Consider the following 18,523-nt stretch of genomic DNA (forward strand, 5'->3'; position numbering starts at 1 on the left):
TGCGAGCCCATTTTTTCTTCTGCACGCTTTAACCTTGACAGCAGCCAGCCAGGCTTTCTGAGTCTGTCGACTGTCATTGGGCAGGTTTGCTTGGAGCAGAGCGTCTGTTTTCAATAATCTGATCAGGTTTCCCTGTGCATTGATATAAACACTCCACTGTCAGTTCTGTTGTGCCAACCACACACCTGGAGGACAGCACCTGTGTGAATGCATCGCTGAGGGTGTTAACCTGTGGCTGCTGTTCCAGCATTCGTCCCCTCCCTCACATGGGACTCGCTCAAAAAGATTGAGGTCTTACTGCCCCCTCCCGAATGCCAGTGCCCTGCACGATACTGAACAGGGGTCGCAGATTCTTACAGCACAGAAGGAGGCCATTCAGCCCACATGCCTGTGTCAGCTCCTCTTTTCCTCTTCCCAATTCCTTTTTGAGAGTTACTATTGTATCTCCTTCCACCGCCCTTTCAGGCAGCGCCTTCCAGATCACAACAACTCGCTGAGTAAATAGAATTAAATAGGGCAAATAGACTCTGATTCCTTTGGCGGGTAGCTGAAATCTGTGTCCTCTGGATGGCACAGTGGTTGGCACTGCTGCCTCACTGCACCAGGGACCCGGGTTTGACTCCCGGCTTGGGTCACTGTCTATGTGGAGTTCGCACATTCTCCCCGTGTCTGCGTGGGTTTCCCCCGGGTGCTCCGGTATCCTCCTGTAGTCCGAAAGACGTGCTGGTTAGGTGGAACAGCCATTGTAAATTGCCCCTTATTGTCCAACGTTGTGTGGGTTAAGGGGATTGGCGATGGTAAATGCGCGGGTTTATGGGGCTTGCGGGGGGTTGGCTGAATGGCTCCTCCTGCATTGGAGGGATTCTATGATTCTATGGTTACCAACCTTCCTGCTCCTGGAAAGAGTTTGTCCTTTCCACTCTGGTAAAACCTCTCATGATATTAAACGACTGAGTTAAAATCTGCCTTTAACCTTCGCGGGCCTAAGTTGAACATTCCCAACTGCAGTTTGCTGGAGCGGTTCAGACGGCCTTTTGGTTGAGCTGGAATGGTGCCGACCAGCATCACTAAGGAAGGCAAACTCCCTTCCCTGAAGAACATTCTCAAGATGTGGAGATGCCGGCGTTGGACTGGGGTAAACACAGTAAGAAGTTTAACAACACCAGGTTAAAGTCCAACAGGTTTATTTGGTAGCAGAAGCCACACAAGCTTTCGAGGCTCTGAGCCCCTTCTTCAGGTGAGTGGGAATTCTGTTCACAAACAGAACTTATAAGACACAGACTCAATTTACATGAATAATGGTTGGAATGCGAATACTTACAACTAATCCAGTCTTTAAGAAACAAAACAATGGGAGTGGAGAGAGCATCAAGACAGGCTAAAAAGATGTGTATTGTCTCCAGACAAGACAGCCAGTGAAACTCTGCAGGTCCACGCAACTGTGGGAGTTACAAATAGTGTGACATAAATTCTGATTCTAGGATCGCATGATAAAGACTCAGGAGGAAAAAAGCAGAAATATTTATGTGAAATAGTGTGACATAAACCCAATATCCCGGTTGAGGCCGTCCTTGTGTGTGCGGAACCTGGCTATCAGTTTCTGCTCCGCGACTCTGCGCTGTCGTGTGTCGCGAAGGCCGCCTTGGAGAACGCTTACCCGAATATCAGAGGCCGAATGCCCGTGACCGCTGAAGTGCTCCCCAACAGGAAGAGAACAGTCTTGCCTGGTGATTGAGCCGACAGCCGACAGAGAGATCCGCAGTGCATCCGAAGAGGAAAGAGTCGAATTGGACTCCTCCGGAAGGCCGCTGCCCTCGACTTGACATGTATGCCCAAGCCATCAGGAGGTGCGTCAACACCAAATTCATCAGCCGCACTCACAAGACAGCCCCGAACATCACCCAAGCACAACGTAAGGCCGCCTTGGAGAACGCTTACCCGAATATCAGAGGCCGAATGCCCGTGACCGCTGAAGTGCTCCCCAACAGGAAGAGAACAGTCTTGCCTGGTGATTGAGCCGACAGCCGACAGAGAGATCCGCAGTGCATCCGAAGAGGAAAGAGTCGAATTGGACTCCTCCGGAAGGCCGCTGCCCTCGACTTGACATGTATGCCCAAGCCATCAGGAGGTGCGTCAACACCAAATTCATCAGCCGCACTCACAAGACAGCCCCGAACATCACCCAAGCACAACGTAACGCCATCCACGCTCTCAAGACCAACCGCAACATTGTCATCAAACCAGCAGACAAAGGAGGGGCCATCGTCATACTGAACAGAACGGATTACTGCAAAGAAGTGTACCGACAACTCAACAACGAGGAACACTACAGACAGTTACCTGCAGATCCGACCAAAGAACACACCCGTCAACTCAACACTCTGATCAAGACCTTTGATCCGGACCTTCAGAACACCCTCCGTGCTCTCATCCCACGTACTCCCCGCGTTGGAGATCTCTACTGCCTCCCGAAGATACACAAGGCAAACACACCCGGCCGTCCCATCGTATCGGGCAATGGGACCCTGTGCGAGAACCTCTCCGGCTATGTCGAGGGCATCCTGAAACCCATTGTACAAAGAACCCCCAGCTTTTGTCGCGACACGACGGACTTCCTACAGAAACTCGGCACACATGGAGCAGTTGAACCAGGAGCGCTCCTCGTCACAATGGATGTCTCAGCACTCTACACCAGCATCCCCCATGACGATGGCATTGCTGCAACGGCCTCAGTGCTCAGCGCCAACAACTGCCAGTTTCCAGATGCAATTTTACATCTCATCCGCTTCATCCTGGACCACAATATCTTCACCTTCAACAACCAGTTCTTCATCCAGACACATGGAACAGCCATGGGGACCAAATTTGCACCTCAATATGCCAACATCTTCATGCACAGGTTCGAACAAGACTTCTTCACCGCACGGGACCTTCAACCGGTGCTATACACTAGATACATCGATGACATTTTCTTCCTTTGGACTCATGGTGAACAATCACTGAAACAACTCTATGATGACATCAACAAGTTCCATCCCACCATCAGGCTCACCATAGACTACTCTCCGGAATCGGTTGCATTCTTGGACACGCGCATCTCCATTAAGGACGGTCACCTCAGCACCTCACTGTACCGCAAGCCCACGGATAACCTCACGATGCTCCACTTCTCCAGCTTCCACCCTAAACACGTTAAAGAAGCCATCCCCTACGGACAAGCCCTCCGTATACACAGGATCTGCTCGGATGAGGAGGATCGCAACAGACACCTCCAGACGCTGAAAGATGCCCTCATAAGAACAGGATATGGCGCTAGACTCATTGATCAACAGTTCCAACGCGCCACAGCGAAAAACCGCACCGACCTCCTCAGAAGACAAACACGGGACACAGTGGACAGAGTACCCTTCGTTGTCCAGTACTTCCCCGGAGCGGAGAAGCTACGGCATCTCCTCCGGAGCCTTCAACATGTCATTGATGAAGACGAACATCTCGCCAAGGCCATCCCCACACCCCCACTTCTTGCCTTCAAACAACCGCACAACCTCAAACAGACCATTGTCCGCAGCAAACTACCCAGCCTTCAGGAGAACAGTGACCAAGACACCACACAACCCTGCCACAGCAACCTCTGCAAGACGTGCCGGATCATCGACACAGATGCCATCATCTCACGTGAGAACACCATCCACCAGGTACACGGTACATACTCTTGCAACTCGGCCAACGTTGTCTACCTGATACGCTGCAAGAAAGGATGTCCCGAGGCATGGTACATTGGGGAAACTATGCAGACGCTGCGACAACGGATGAATGAACACCGCTCGACAATCACCAGGCAAGACTGTTCTCTTCCTGTTGGGGAGCACTTCAGCGGTCACGGGCATTCGGCCTCTGATATTCGGGTAAGCGTTCTCCAAGGCGGCCTTCGCGACACACGACAGCGCAGAGTCGCGGAGCAGAAACTGATAGCCAGGTTCCGCACACACAAGGACGGCCTCAACCGGGATATTGGGTTTATGTCACACTATTTCACATAAATATTTCTGCTTTTTTCCTCCTGAGTCTTTATCATGCGATCCTAGAATCAGAATTTATGTCACACTATTTGTAACTCCCACAGTTGCGTGGACCTGCAGAGTTTCACTGGCTGTCTTGTCTGGAGACAATACACATCTTTTTAGCCTGTCTTGATGCTCTCTCCACTCCCATTGTTTTGTTTCTTAAAGACTGGATTAGTTGTAAGTATTCGCATTCCAACCATTATTCATGTAAATTGAGTCTGTGTCTTATAAGTTCTGTTTGTGAACAGAATTCCCACTCACCTGAAGAAGGGGCTCAGAGCCTCGAAAGCTTGTGTGGCTTCTGCTACCAAATAAACCTGTTGGACTTTAACCTGGTGTTGTTAAACTTCTTACTTAGAACATTCTCAAACCAGCTTGGTTTCTAAAACAATCCAGTGGCTTTTGTGACAATTCTTCTTTTCCTGATGTGAGGCAAGCTACCGGACAGTAGTTGGCACTGCTGCCTCACAGCGCCAGGGACCCGGGTTCGATTCCCGGCTTGGGTCACTGTCTGTGCGGAGTTTGCACGTTCTCCCCGTGCCTGCGTGGGTTTCCTCCGGGTGCTCCGGTTTCCTCCCACACTCCTGACACTAAGGGGAAATTTAGCATGGCCAATCCACCTAACCTGTACGTTTTTGGACTTGAGACTGTGGAAGGAAACCGGAGGAAACCCACGCAGACATGGGGAGAATTTGCAGACTCCACACAAACAGTCACCTGAGGCCAGGAATCGAACCCGGGTCCCTGGGGCTGTGAGGCAGCAGTGCTAACCACTGTGCCACCGTGCCACTCCAGTCGGTCAACATGTCCATCCTCGTGGTGCCCCACCTTCCCAGGGTCAGAGCAGGACCCCACAGATTAAATTCCCAGAGACTCCAGGGCAATCCTGAAGGGTTGTCAACCTCCCATTTTCCATCAGCAGAGTTGAGCTGTTGGATGATTGCAAACCGTCTCTCACCTTAAAGTGAAGAACATTACAGTTTAAAGTTAGTTTATTTATTAGTGTCACAAGTAAGGCTTACATTAACACTGCAATGAAGTTACTGTGAAAATCCCCCTAGTTGCCACACTCCAGCACCTGTTCGGGTACACTGAGGGAGAATTTAGCACGGCCAATTCACCCTAACCATCCCGTCTTTCGGACTGTGGGAGGAAATCAGAACACCCGGAGGAAACTCACGCAGACACAGGGCGAATGTGCAAACTCCACACAGACAGTGACCCAAGCCGGGAATCGAACCTGGGTCCCTGGTGCTGTGAGGCAGCAGTGCTAACCCACTGTGCCGCCCAATATTAAATTTACCCTCATTAATTTAAGTCAATCGATTTTCGGTTTAATTTTGACGAGCTCTCCCACGTCCTTGATGTCACTTGTTCTGTGTTGTGATTTCAGTGCAGAATGGTCTGAAGAATGTGGATGGGGCTCTGGGACAGGGAGATGGTACTGCTCTCTACAGCGCCCTGAAGTCTCCAGCCTTGGGTCTGAGAGAGGTGGAGTTGGACAACTGCGACTGGTACTTCAAGCAACTCTCTGCCGACAAACAGCTGAAAGTACAGGTAACAGATCAGGATAATTTCCAAAAGAACCGGGTGGGGCAATGAGGAAGTATGTCTTTGCTGCAAGTGAGCTGTTGCAATTTGAAATGTGCTGCTTGAAAGAGCAACGAGAGCAAATAACTAAGAAAATTACAGCACAGGAACACGGCCCTCCAAGCCTGCACCGACCATGCTGCCCGACTGAACTAAAACCCCCTACCCTTCCGGGGACCGTATCTCTCCATTCCCATCCTATTCATGTATTTGTTCAGACGCCCCTTAAAAGTCACTACTGTATCCGCTTCCACTACCTCCCCCGGCAGCGAGTTCTAGGCATCCACCACCCTCTGTGTAAAAACTTGCCTCGTACATCTCCTTTAAACCTTGCCCCTCGCACCTTAAACCTGTGCCCCCTAGTAATTGACTCTTCCACCCTGGGAAAAAGCAGATTGAATTGTAACTTTCAACTAGGAATTGGATATATACTTGAAAGGGAAAAGATTTGCAGGGCTATGGGGGAAGAGCAGGGGTGTGGGACCATAGAATCACAGTGCAGAAAGAGTCTGCACCGACTCCCTGACAGTCTACCTTACCCAGGCCCTATCCCCATAACCCCACACACTTACCATGGCCAATCCATCTAACCTCCACATCTCGGGACACTAAGGGGCAATTTAGCATGGCCAATCCACTTAACCCGCACATCTTTGGACCAATTTGATATCTCTTACAAAGGGCTAGTACAAGTGTGATAGACCGAATGTCATTCTGTGTCGGATCATCCTATGATTCTACGAGTCAGGGGGCTGCCACACGCTGCAACTGGGATTGCGACAGTTGTCAGAACTTCTCTGGCAGCACTCCGAGGAACGGAAAGTAAGAATGAATACTGCGTTGAAACATGTTAATGTGGGTTAAGAGCGAGCCATAGATTGTTTCACATTTGCTGATCTCTCTTTTTCCTTAAATCCCCCCTCGTCCTCGTGCGTGCCAGGAGCAGGGTTCAAACGAGCCTCTAACGAAAGAGGAGTTACAGTTTGGAGTTGATCAAGCCAATCAAAGTGCTCATAGATTCAGGAAGAGTGAGTAGATGTTGCCTCTTTCGGTGCTGTAAGATTTTGTGAATGGGTTTGTTATCGGTTACTCTCACTCACTGCACAACTTGAAGCAGCAAACTGGAGGGCAGCATTTGTCCTTGGGTAACACTCCATACAAGCATGGACCTTATTGGTTCAATTTTATTTTATTCATTTTCAGGAAGTGTGCGTGGCTGGCAAGCCTCAGTTTAACAGCTCATCCAAAATACAAGCAGTCTGAACCTCCCCTGGGAGTGTTTGATGGGCATGATGTGGAGATGCCGGCGTTGGATTGGGGTAAACACAGTAAGAAGTTTAACAACACCAGGTTAAAGTCCAACAGGTTTATTTGGTAGCAAAAGCCACTTTTGCTACCAAATAAACCTGTTGGACTTTAACCTGGTGTTGTTAAACTTCTTAGTGTTTGATGGGGGACAGTGTAGAAGGAGCTTTACTCTGTATCTAACCCCGTGCTGTACCTGTCCTGGGAGTGTTTGATGGGGACAGTGTAGAGGGAGCTTTACTCTGTATCTAACCCCGTGCTGTACCTGTCCTGGGAGTGTTTGATGGGGACAGTGTAGAGGGAGCTTTACTCTGTATCTAACCCCGTGCTGTACCTGTCCTGGGAGTGTTTGATGGGGGACAGTGTAGAGGGAGCTTTACTCTGTATCTAACCCGTGCTGTACCTGTCCTGGGAGTGTTTGATGGGAATATGCTCTGCCTGAATTGCTTCTATTTGTAACAGTAACGTCCAAAGTTCATGTTAATCTCGATGTATTATTTAAGGAACTCTGTAAACCTTGAATTGTCCATCACTTGGGCTCTGGAGCAGGATGTAATTTACTCTGTTGTTTCAGTGCTGGAAGCTGTCTCTCGAATCAATGCAGCAATCCGCAAAGGTGTCCCAGAGGAGACGGTGACGGAGTTGATGAATCGCGATGCCCAGTTACCGGAGGTTCACCCGTTTGCTGCCAAGTTGTACCAGGAAGAACTCTCCACCCTGCAACAGCAGAGCCACCAGGTGAGATTGCCCCCACCCACTGATCCATGGGTAGAGTCACCAGGTGAGATTGCCCCCACCCACTGATCCATGGGTAGAGTCACCAGGTGAGATTGCCCCCACCCACTGATCCATGGACAGTCACCAGGTAGATTGCCCCCACCCACTGATCCATGGACAGTCACCAGGTAGATTGCCCCCACCCACTGATCCATGGACAGTCACCAGGTAGATTGCCCCCACCCACTGATCCATGGGCATAGCCACCAGGTGAGATTGCCCCATCACTAAATAACATCAGCTTTGCTACTGGAATGTTTCACCCCTCCGTATCCAGACAGAATATCCTACGGGGAGAGTGTACATGGGGCTGTGGGAGGAGGATTAAATATATTATTTATATATATTTCAGTTTTGGTCTCCTTACTTGAGAAAGGATATACTGGCACTGGAGGGGGTGCAGAGGAGATAGACGAGGTTGATTCCAGAGTTGAGAGAGTTGGCTTACGAGGAGAGACTGTAAGAAGTCTCACAACACCAGGTTAAAGTCCAACAGGTTTATTTGGTAGCACGAGCTTTTGGAGCACTGCCCCTTCATCAGGTGATCACCCAGAGGAAACCCACAAAGAAGACACCGGAAGAATGTACAAACTCCACACAGACAAGGGGCCACACTCCGAAAGCTTGTGCTATCAAATAAACCTGTTGGACTTTAACCTGGTGTTGTGAGACTACTTACTGTACCCACCCCAGCCAATGCCGGCAACTCCACATCGAGGAGAGACTGAGTAGACTGGGGCTATACTCATTGGAATTCAGAAGAACGAGGGGAGATCTTATAGAAACATATAAGATTATGAAGGAAATAGATAAGATAGAAGCAGGGAAGTTGTTTCCACTGGCAGGTGAAATTAGAATGAGGGGACATAGCCTCAAAATAAGGGGAAGCAGATTTAGGACTGAGTTGAGGAGGAACTTCTTCACACAAAGGGTTGTGAATCTGTGGAATTCTCTGCCCAGTGAAGCAGTTGAGGCTACCTCATTGAATGTTTTTAAGGCAAGGATAGATACATTTTTGAACAGTAAAGGAATTAAGGATTATGGTGAGCGGGCGGGTAAGTGGAGCTGAGTCCACAAACAGATCAGCCATGATCTTATTGAATGGCGGAGCAGGCTCGAGGGGCCAGATGGCCTACTCCTGCTCCTAGTTCTTATGTTCTTATGTAAATGGGTGGGTAAAGTTAGTGATGGGGGAGAGTGTACACTGAAAGGAAGATTTATATTTTTGTCCATGGATATTAAATGTTTACAATATCTCTGGGAATAGGGTAACCTAACTCATGCTGAGCTGGCTGTTGCCGTGGAGATGTTATCTTCTGTCGCGCTGATAAATCGTGCCCTGGAGGCTGGCGATGTGAACGGGGTTTGGAGGAAGATCCAGAATCCGGTGACAGGACTCACGAACGTGGATGATGGTAATGCACAGAGGTAAGACGCTGAGGGCTGGTGCGGCCTAGCAACCGGCTTTACCCAGAGAGCCATTGGAGCAAAAGACAAAACGGTGTAACCAGAATCGTGGGTTAAACTGCCTATTGACTACTCCAACAACTTGCATTTGTATAGAACCTTTAATATAGTAAAACATCCCAAGATCACAGAGCATCAGCAAACAAAACTTGACACTGAGCCAAGTGGGTCAGGTGCCTAGAAGTTTGGTCAGAGAGGTAAGAGCTTCTTAACGGAGGATAGAGCGAGAGAGAGGCGGTGAGGTTAGGAGGGGCACAGTGGAACACAGGGCACAGTGGCTGAGTGGTTAGAATCAAGGATCCTCCAGGGAACTGAGTTGAAAGAGGGCAAGAGATCTCAGAGGCTGGAGGAGGTTACAGAGATCAGGAGGGGTGAAGCTGTGAGGGGTTTGAAAATCAATGTGTTGCTGGACTGGGGGCCATTCATTCTCAGTCACTGAGCACAGGGGATAATGGATGAATGGGAGTGGTGCAAGTTAGTGTTTTGGAAGCAGAGTATTGGATGACCTCAGGTTTGTGTGTATTTTAGCTATAAAATACTTTCCCATCATCACATCCTTCCCGATCATTGTCATCTCCTGATAAACTCTCCCTATGATTGGTTTCACAGGTCGGCGCAACATCGAGGGCCGAAGGGCCTGTACTGCGCTGTTATGTCCTATGGGTACTGTTGGTGGACACTGGAACAAAAGGAGGCCATTCAGCCCCTCAAGCCCATTCTATCTTTCAATTAGATAACAGCTGATCTGTATTTTAACTCCATCTGTCCGTCTTGGTGCTGTAACCCTTCCAAAAATCTTACCAATCGTGGTTTTGACATTGTCAATTTATTTCCAGCTCAATAGTTCCAAATTTCTACTAAATTGCGTGTGAAAAAGTTCTTCCCAATATCGCCCCCTGGCTCCAATTTTAAGGTTTTGCCCCTTGTTCTGATGTCCCCTACCTGAGGAATTAGCTCTCTCTATCAACCATATGGACTCAGTTCAATGCCTTAAACTAGGGGCGGTAGAGTGGTTAGCACTGGCTGGACTTGCGGATAGCGATGAACATTGTCGGACAATACAGCAGGATATAGATAGACTGGAAAATTGGGCGGAGAAATGGCAGATGGAATTTAATCCAGATAAATGCGAAGTGATGCATTTTGGAAGAAATAATGTAGGGAGGAGTTATACAATAAATGGCAGAGCCATCAAGGGTATAGAAACACAGAGGGACCTAGGTGGGCAAGTCCACAAATCCTTGAAGGTGGCAGCACAGGTGGAGAAGGTGGTGAAGAAGGCATATGGTATGCTTGCCTTTATAGGACGGGGTATAGAGTATCAAAGATGGAGTCTGATGATGCAGCTGTATAGAACGCTGGTTAGGCTACATTTGGAGTACTGTGTCCAGTTCTGGTCGCCGCACTACCAGAAGGACGTGGAGGCTTTAGAGAGAGTGCAGAGGAGGTTTACCAGGATGTTGCCTGGTATGGAGGGTCTTAGCTATGAGGAGAGATTGGGTAAACTGGGCTTGTTCTCCCTGGAAAGACGGAGAATGAGGGGAGACCTAATAGAGGTGTACAAGGTTATGAAGGGTATAGATAGGGTGAACAGTGGGAAGCTTTTTCCCAGGTCGGAGGTGACGATCACGAGGGGTCACGGGCTCAAGGTGAGAGGGGCGACGTATAACTCAGATATCAGAGGGACGTTTTTTACACAGAGAGTGGTGGGGGCCTGGAATGCGCTGCCAAGTAGGGTGGTGGAGGCAGACACGCTGACATCGTTTAAGACTTACCTGGTTAGTCACATGAGCAGTCTGGGAATGGAGGGATACAAACGAATGGTCTAGTTGGACCAATGAGCGGCACAGGCTTGGAGGGCCGAAGGGCCTGTTTCCTGTGCTGTACTGTTCTTTGTTCTTTGTTCACTGCTGCCTCACAGCGCCAGAGACCCGGATTCGATTCCCGGCTTGGGTCACTGTCTGTGTGGAGTCTGCACGTTCTCCCCGTGCCTGCGTGGGTTTCCTCTGGGTGCTCCGGTTTCCTCCAACACACCAAAGATGTGCGGGTTAGGTGGATTGGCCATGCCCCTCAGTGTCAGGGGGACTAGCAGGGTAAATACGTGGAGTTATGGGGATAGGGCTTCGGTTTCCTCCCACAGTCCAAAGATATGTAGGTTAGGTGGATTGGCCATCGTAAATTGCTCCTTAGTGTCTCAAGATGTAGGTTAGGGGAATTAGTGGGGTAAATACATGGGATAGAGCCTGGGTAAGATGCTCTTTCGAAGAATCGGTGCAGACACGGTGGATCGAATGGCCTCCTCCTGCACTGTAGGGATCCTATGATCTCTATTAGATGTCCTCTTAATCTTGGGTCCTTTCTGCCTCCTAGGTATGTCGATGAACTGATGAGACTGAAGACCAAGGGTGCAGCGGAGGGAAATGAGTTTCTTACCTGGAATGACATCCAGGGCTCTGTCGACCAGGTGAATCTGGTGGTTCAAGAGGAACATGACAGTAAGTGAGGGGAGAAGGGGCCTCTGTTTCACACCACAAAATGTATTGAAGTTTTGAACTCATTCAAGTGACTGAAAAATCCTTCCGGGTGAGATGTGGGGCGGTTTTTTGGTGCCGTGTGTGTGTGGCTTTCTCTGTATTTTGGTTTTAGCAAGGGGCACAATCCCAATCTCAGTGGATTTGGGTCAAGGGGAATTACCTTTTTGCACACAATCCATTTCTTGCAAAAACTCAACATGACAAATTATCCCGGAGTGCTGCATCAGCCTGGCTGAATCTAGACCAGGAGTGGAAGAGAAATGTGGCACAGTGGATTAGCACTGCTGCCTCACAGTGCCAGGGACCCAGGTTCGATTCCTGGCTTGGGTCACTGTCTGTGTGGAGTCTGTACATTCTCCCCGGATCTGCATGGGTTTCCTCCGGTTTCCTCCCACAGTTCGAAGGACGTGCTGGTTAGGGTGCATTAGCCGTGCTAAATTCTCCCTCAGTGTAACCCGAACAGGCGCCGGAATGTGGCGACTCGGGGATTTTCACAGTAACTTCATTGAAGTGTTAATGTAAGCCTACTTGTGACACTAATAAATAAAGTTTTAAAAAAGTGGGAGGAAGGTGATGAAGATTTGAAAGAGGGTTTTGAAGATGAGATCAGGTGTAGCAAGGCGAGAGGAACACTGGGAGAGGGCGTGGGGAACATCATCAGCAATTCCAAAGTTGCCACTTCATCAGTTTGACTCCTTAACATTTTTATATTCATCCATGGGACACGGGCGTCGCTGGCTGGGCCAGCATTTATTGCCCATCCCTAGTCGCCCGAGGGCAGTTGAGAGTCAACCACATTGCTGTGGCTCCGGAGTCACATGTAGGCCAGACCGGGTAAGGACGGCAGATTTCCTTCCCTAAAGGGACATTAGTGAACCAGATGGGTTTTTCCGACAATCGACAATGGTTTCATGGTCATCAGTAGATTCTTAATTCCAGATATTTTCTATTGAATTCAAATTCCACCATCTGCCGTGGCGGGATTCGAATACAGGACCCCAGAACATTAGCTGAGTTTCAGGATTAATAGTCTAACGATAATACCACTCGGCAATTGTCTCCATGTTTTTATCTGATTGGCAGGTGGCACAGTGGGTTAGCACTGCTGCCTCACAGCGTCAGGGACCCGGGTTCGATTCCCGGCTTGGGTCACTGTCTGTGCGGAGTCTGCACGTTCTCCCCGTGTCTGTGTGGGTTTCCTCCGGGTGCTCCGGTTTCCTCCCACAGTCCAAAGATGTGCGGGTTAGGTAGATTGGTCATGATAAATTGACCCTTAGTGTCAGGGGGACTGGCTGGGGTAGGTGCATGGGGTTATGAGGATAGGCCCTGGGTGGGATTGTGATCGATGCAGACTCGATGTGCTGAATGGCCTCCTCCTGAGGCGGCACAGTGGTCAGCACTGCTGCCTCACAGCACCAGGGACCCGGGTTCAATTCCCGTCTCGGGTCACTGTCTGTGTGGAGTTTGCACGTTCTCCCCGTGTCTGCGTGGGTTTCCTCCGGGTGCTCCGGTTTCCTCCCACAGTCCAAAGATGTGCGGGTTAGGTGTATTGGCCATGCTAAATTGCCCCTCAGTGTCAGGGGGACTGGCTAGGGTAGGTGCATGGGGTTATGGGGATAGGCCCTGGGTGGGATTGTGATTGGTGCAGACTCGATGGGTCAGATGGCCTCCTTCTGCACTGTAGGGATTCTATGATATAATTGTCCTGGGTATTATACCCTTGTAGTATTCCTGTAAGATCATATCCCTCCTTTTTAATAATGCGTACAAACCTCTGGGCTGTATTCGAGGAATGCTCTGGATGTCTGTTTTCTGTGAGAACACCCTTGACTGAGGAAATCCCTGAAGTATTTTGATTTCTTTTCTCTCTCTTTGCCGCCCCACACACTGCGCTCTGCCTCCATCGACACTTTCACAGCTGCCCCTTCTGAGTGCAGGTCACTAATTGCTGATTAGAACCCTGACTCACCTCTGACCCTGGTTTGGAGGGACTGAGGACAACAGCAATGCCCCCTGTTGCTGGAATGAGGTCAACCAACTCACTGTGAAGAATCCATTCTCCCACCAGAGCCATAAAGGAGTGAACCCAGGTTCCGTTCGCTAACTGAGGACATCTTACCAAACCTGTTTACCAGCCTCCTGTCGTGGCCACACACCTTGGTTAATGATTCACCCGCTCACTCATTCAGTCAGCCTCTCCCCGCTCTCCACACTGACACTCGCCCATTGTTCCCCTTTGTTTTCTTAACCGGTGACCTTGGAAACAGGGCTGTCCTGATCAGATTATCCCAGGTTCGCTTATGAACCCTCTGACTAGAACCAGAGGGCACAACCTCAGACTAAAGGGACGATCCTTTCAAACAGAGATGAGGGGGAATTTCTTCAGCCAGAGAGTGGTGAATCTGTGGAACTCTTTGCCGCAGAAGGCTGTGGAGGCCAGGTCATTGAGTGTCTTTAAGACAGAGGTAGATAGGTTCTTGATTAATAAGGGGATCAGGGGTTATGGGGAAAAAGGCATTACAGAAAGGATGTGGAAGCCATAGAAAGGGTGCAGAGGAGATTTACAAGGATGTTGCCTGGATTGGGTGGCACGCCTTATGAGGATAGGTTGAGGGAGCTTGGTCTCTTCTCCCTGGAGAGATGAAGGATGAGAGGTGACCTGATAGAGGTGGACGAGATGTTGAGAGGTATAGATCGGGTGGATTCTCGGAGTCTTTTTCCCAGGACTGAAATGGTTGCTACGAGAGGACACAGGTTTAAGGTGCTGGGGAGTAGGTACAGTGGAGATATCAGGGGTAAGTTTTTCACTCAGAGGGTGGTGGGTGAGTGAAATCGGCTGCCGTCAGTGGTGGTGGAGGCAAACTCGATAGGGTCTTTTAAGAGACTTCTGGATGAGTACATGGGACTGAATAGGATTGAGGGTTATAGGTAAGTCTATTTATAAGCCTAGGTAGGTCGGGCCACGACCGGCGCAACTTGTGGGCCGAGGGGCCTGTTTGTGCTGTAGTTTTTCTATGTTCTATGTTCTAATGGGGATGAGAAAAATATCAGACATGATTGAATGGCGGAGTAGACTCGATGGGCTGAGTGGCCTAATTCTGCTCCTGTGTCTTATGAACTTCCAGACTGCTGGGTACAGCTCCATTGCCATGCCTTTCCTGTGTCAGCTGACTATCAGACCATGGGGTGCATCATGATCCAGCCCACTCACCCACCATCCCCTACACATGCACACATGTGTGCGCATGTACACGCTAACGGTAGATGAGATGGTTGGGGAAATTGCGGACGCATTCATAAATTTCCAAGGCTTTTTCTGTTCAGGAATTATGTCCTTTGAATTGAAATATTGCAAATGCCTCTGCGTTATAAAAAAACGGGAAGGTAGAGGGATAAGATACCAGGAAACTACAGACCTGGTGAACCAGGAGGATGTTTCTGGCATCTATGATCAGGGACAGAATAACTAAGCATTCGGACATACAATACCATGTCAAGTATTCCCACTCTGGGCCTGTACTCAATGGAATTTAGAAGAATGAGACGTGACCTTACTGAGATTCTCAGGGGTCTTGACAAGATCGATGCTGAGAGGTTGTTTCCTCTTGTGGGAGAGTCTAGGATCAGAGAGTGTAATCTCACAGTGAGGGGGTCACCCGTTTAAGACAGAGATGAGGAGGGATTTCTTCTCTCAGAGGGTGGTGAATCTGTGGAATTCTTCCCCGCAGAGGGCTGTCGAGGCTGGGTCGTTGAGTATGTTCAAGGCTGAGATAGACAGATTTTTAATCAGTAACGGAATCGAGGGTTATGGGGATAAGGCGAGAAAGTGGAGTTGTGGATTATCACATCAGGTCAGTCATTATCTCATTGAATGGCAGAGCAGACTCGATGGGCCGAATGGCCTACTTTTGACCCTACATCTTATGGTCTTAAGAACTTGATGCACGATGATCTTTTATCCCTCTTGCTGAGTGTTCATTCATCCGGTTTGAACCTCACCTGTGAGAATCAACCTCAGGACATCCCGGGTAAAGCTCGATCCCATTTGTCTTTAACATTCATCCACTCCTCACCCTCTGGAGCCAGGGGTACTGAAGTCATCTGAGCTTGGACATACTGGGAATCGGGTGGGGTGGCGTAATATACAGGGTCAAGGTCTGTCGTAAATGGTTCAGTCCTCAGGACAGTTATTCACTCTCTCTGCCTGACACTCTCTCTCTCTCTCTGCCTGACACTCTCTCTCTCTCTCTGCCTGACACTCTCTCTCTCTCTCTGCCTGACTCTCTTTCTCTCTCTGCCTGACACTCTCTCTCTCTCTCTGCCTGACTCTCTCTCTCTCTCTCTCTGCCTGACTCTCTCTATCTGCCTGACTCTCTCTCTCTCTATCTATCTGTCTGCCTGACTCTCTCTCTATCTATCTATCTGCCTGACTCTCTCTCTATCTATCTATCTGCCTGACTCTCTCTCTATCTATCTATCTGCCTGACTCTCCCTCCCTCTGTCTATCTCTCCTTCCCTCTCTCTATCTCTCCGTCCCTGTCTCTCTCTCTCTCCCCCTCCATCTCTCTCTCACCTGATGAAGGAGCAGCGCTCCAAAAGCTCGTGCTACCAAATAAACCTGTTGGACTTTAACCTGGTGTTGTGAGACTACTTACTGTGCCCACCCCAGTCCAACGCCAGCATCTCCACATCATCTCTCTCTCCCTCTCCTTCTCTCCCCAATTCTCTCTCCGTTTCTCTCTCTCTCTCTCTCTCCCTCACTGTCTCTCTTTCTCTCCATCTCTCTCTCTGTCTCTCTCTCTCCGATTCTTTCTCCGTTTCCCTTTCTCTCTCTCTTTCTCTCGCTCTGTCTGTCTCTTTTTCTCTCTCTCTCTGTCTCTCGCTCTGTCTGTCTCTCTCTCTGTCTGTTTCTCAATGTGCTGTCTGGGTGACTAATCTATTTCTGTACATCTGATTTATTTTCTAGGGATTAAGGCAATTGGTTTGATTAACGAGGCTGTGGACGAAGGGGATGCTCAGAAGACCCTGAAAGCTCTGCTCTTGCCCAGTGCCAAACTGGCTGACGTCTCTCCTCCAGTGGCTGAACATTACCAGGAGACACTCATCCGGACCAAGAGGGAGAAGGCCCAGGTATGGAAGCTTCAACCCCACCAGTCCGACCTGCCTTTACATCCACCAGAGTCTAACATGCAAACGCAGGAAACCGTACTCCAGCTCGCCCATCTCTGGAATTGTCCTATCCTCTGCAGCATCCCTTTGTGCCCCTCCATGCCCACCTTGGGTGAGAAAAATTGAACTCGATTATTCGGACACCACAAAGCCTTGTTGGCGTTCATTGACCCTGGGTTGATGTTCACGTGTCCCAGTGGTCGGTCATTGATAATGCTGCTAAACTTCTGCCGTGATTTTGCGCCCATGTTCGCCACGAGCTCAAACAGCAATGTGGGCGCAAAAAATCACGAGGCTCGTAAAACAAGAACCCTGCCAGTGAGACCTCGTTTTCCAATTCTCCCCGCCCCTCCGCCAGTGACGTAACAAGGTTCCTCCCCAGGAAAGTCAATAAATTTTAATTAATGGGTTTCCCTTCCATATCATCCCCCACGTTTGGAATTCCCTCCACACCAATATTTTTAAAATTTTCAAGTTTATTTATTAGTGTCACAAGTCAGGCTTACATTAACACCGCAATGAAGTTACTGTGAAATTTCCCCGGTCACCACACTCCGGCGCCTGTTCGGGGGAGAAGAGGGAGAAGTTAGCACAGCCAGTGCACCCTAACCCCGCACGTCTTTTGGAGTGTGGGAGGAAACGGGAGCACCCGGAGGAAACCCACGCAGACACGGGGAGAATGTGCAGACTCCACACAGACAGTGACCCGAGCCGGGAATCGAACCCAGGTCCCTGGCGCTGTGAAGCAGCTAGTGCTAACCACTGTGCTACCGTGCAAAGTTTGCAATTACTTTTGAAAACAGGAACCAGGCAAAGGGAACCCTGCTGGGGGCACACAGGTACATATAGCCTCCCTTGGGGGAGGGGGGACGGAGGGGGTATATAGCCTCCCATGGGGGGGCGGGGGGGGGGGGAGGGGACAGGGGACATGCTTGGGCACTGCCCTGTGTCCATAGTGGAGGTGGTCTTTGTGTGTGTGTGAGGAGGAGATTCCTGTGTTTTGTCTCAGAGATCGGGGCACCCTAATCTCGGCAGTCCTGCCTGCCTGCCAGCTTTGCCCCCTCCCCGCCAGCGTGGCGGCGTGGGTGATGCCTCCAGTTTTTTTTTTGTACAGGGTGGTGAATTAGCTGGAGAGACAGTCCGCTGAGAACCGCATGTCCAAGTGTTCCTGCCTCAGACAGCACTCTGGGCAGAGAGTGGAAAATTCCACCCTTCCTTTCACTTATCCTGCAGTTTGATCATTCAAGACAGGAGGGAAAGAGAGGTTTAGCAAGGTAATTCCAGAGATTAGTGCTTTGACAGCTGATTGGCGGGGGGAGCGCAGGGGGAGCGCAGGAATGAGAGGCCCGAAGGTCGCTGTTCCCACAGACCCCGCCTCTGCTCCACACGCTGGGCTGTTTCATCCGGTTCAGTCAATAAACCACCACTGCTGATGCCAGTGAATCCAGCCACAAGGTGCATGTGTGGTCACAGAGAGAGAACAAGGCTCTGATTTCCCCATTTCCATGGTTCAGTATCTTACTCACACACACTGCTTCCTTAGACGTCCCTGTCCCGCCCCCTCTGTCTCCTTCTCCTTCTCACCCCCGTCTCGCTCTCTCTCTCCCCCGTCTCTCT

The 18,523-nt window shown here is 49.8% G+C and overlaps 1 protein-coding gene across 1 annotated transcript in view; it reads left to right on the top strand.

The window, feature by feature from the left end:
- The window catches only part of LOC144488498 (ras GTPase-activating-like protein IQGAP1), a gene marked incomplete at its 3' end in the record, with an annotated part of 75,144 nt that extends 58,277 nt beyond the window's left edge, over positions 1 to 16,867 (top strand). The window contains exons 9-14 of the mRNA XM_078206547.1: positions 5,458 to 5,621; positions 6,595 to 6,682; positions 7,534 to 7,697; positions 9,004 to 9,164; positions 11,574 to 11,698; positions 16,704 to 16,867. Coding sequence (XP_078062673.1) covers positions 5,458 to 5,621; positions 6,595 to 6,682; positions 7,534 to 7,697; positions 9,004 to 9,164; positions 11,574 to 11,698; positions 16,704 to 16,867 — 866 coding nt within the window. The remainder of the gene's footprint in view (positions 1 to 5,457; positions 5,622 to 6,594; positions 6,683 to 7,533; positions 7,698 to 9,003; positions 9,165 to 11,573; positions 11,699 to 16,703) is intronic.
- Positions 16,868 to 18,523: the final 1,656 nt, after the last annotated feature.

This window comes from Mustelus asterias, unplaced genomic scaffold (assembly GCF_964213995.1).
Source record: "Mustelus asterias unplaced genomic scaffold, sMusAst1.hap1.1 HAP1_SCAFFOLD_1610, whole genome shotgun sequence".
Lineage (NCBI taxonomy): Eukaryota > Metazoa > Chordata > Chondrichthyes > Carcharhiniformes > Triakidae > Mustelus > Mustelus asterias.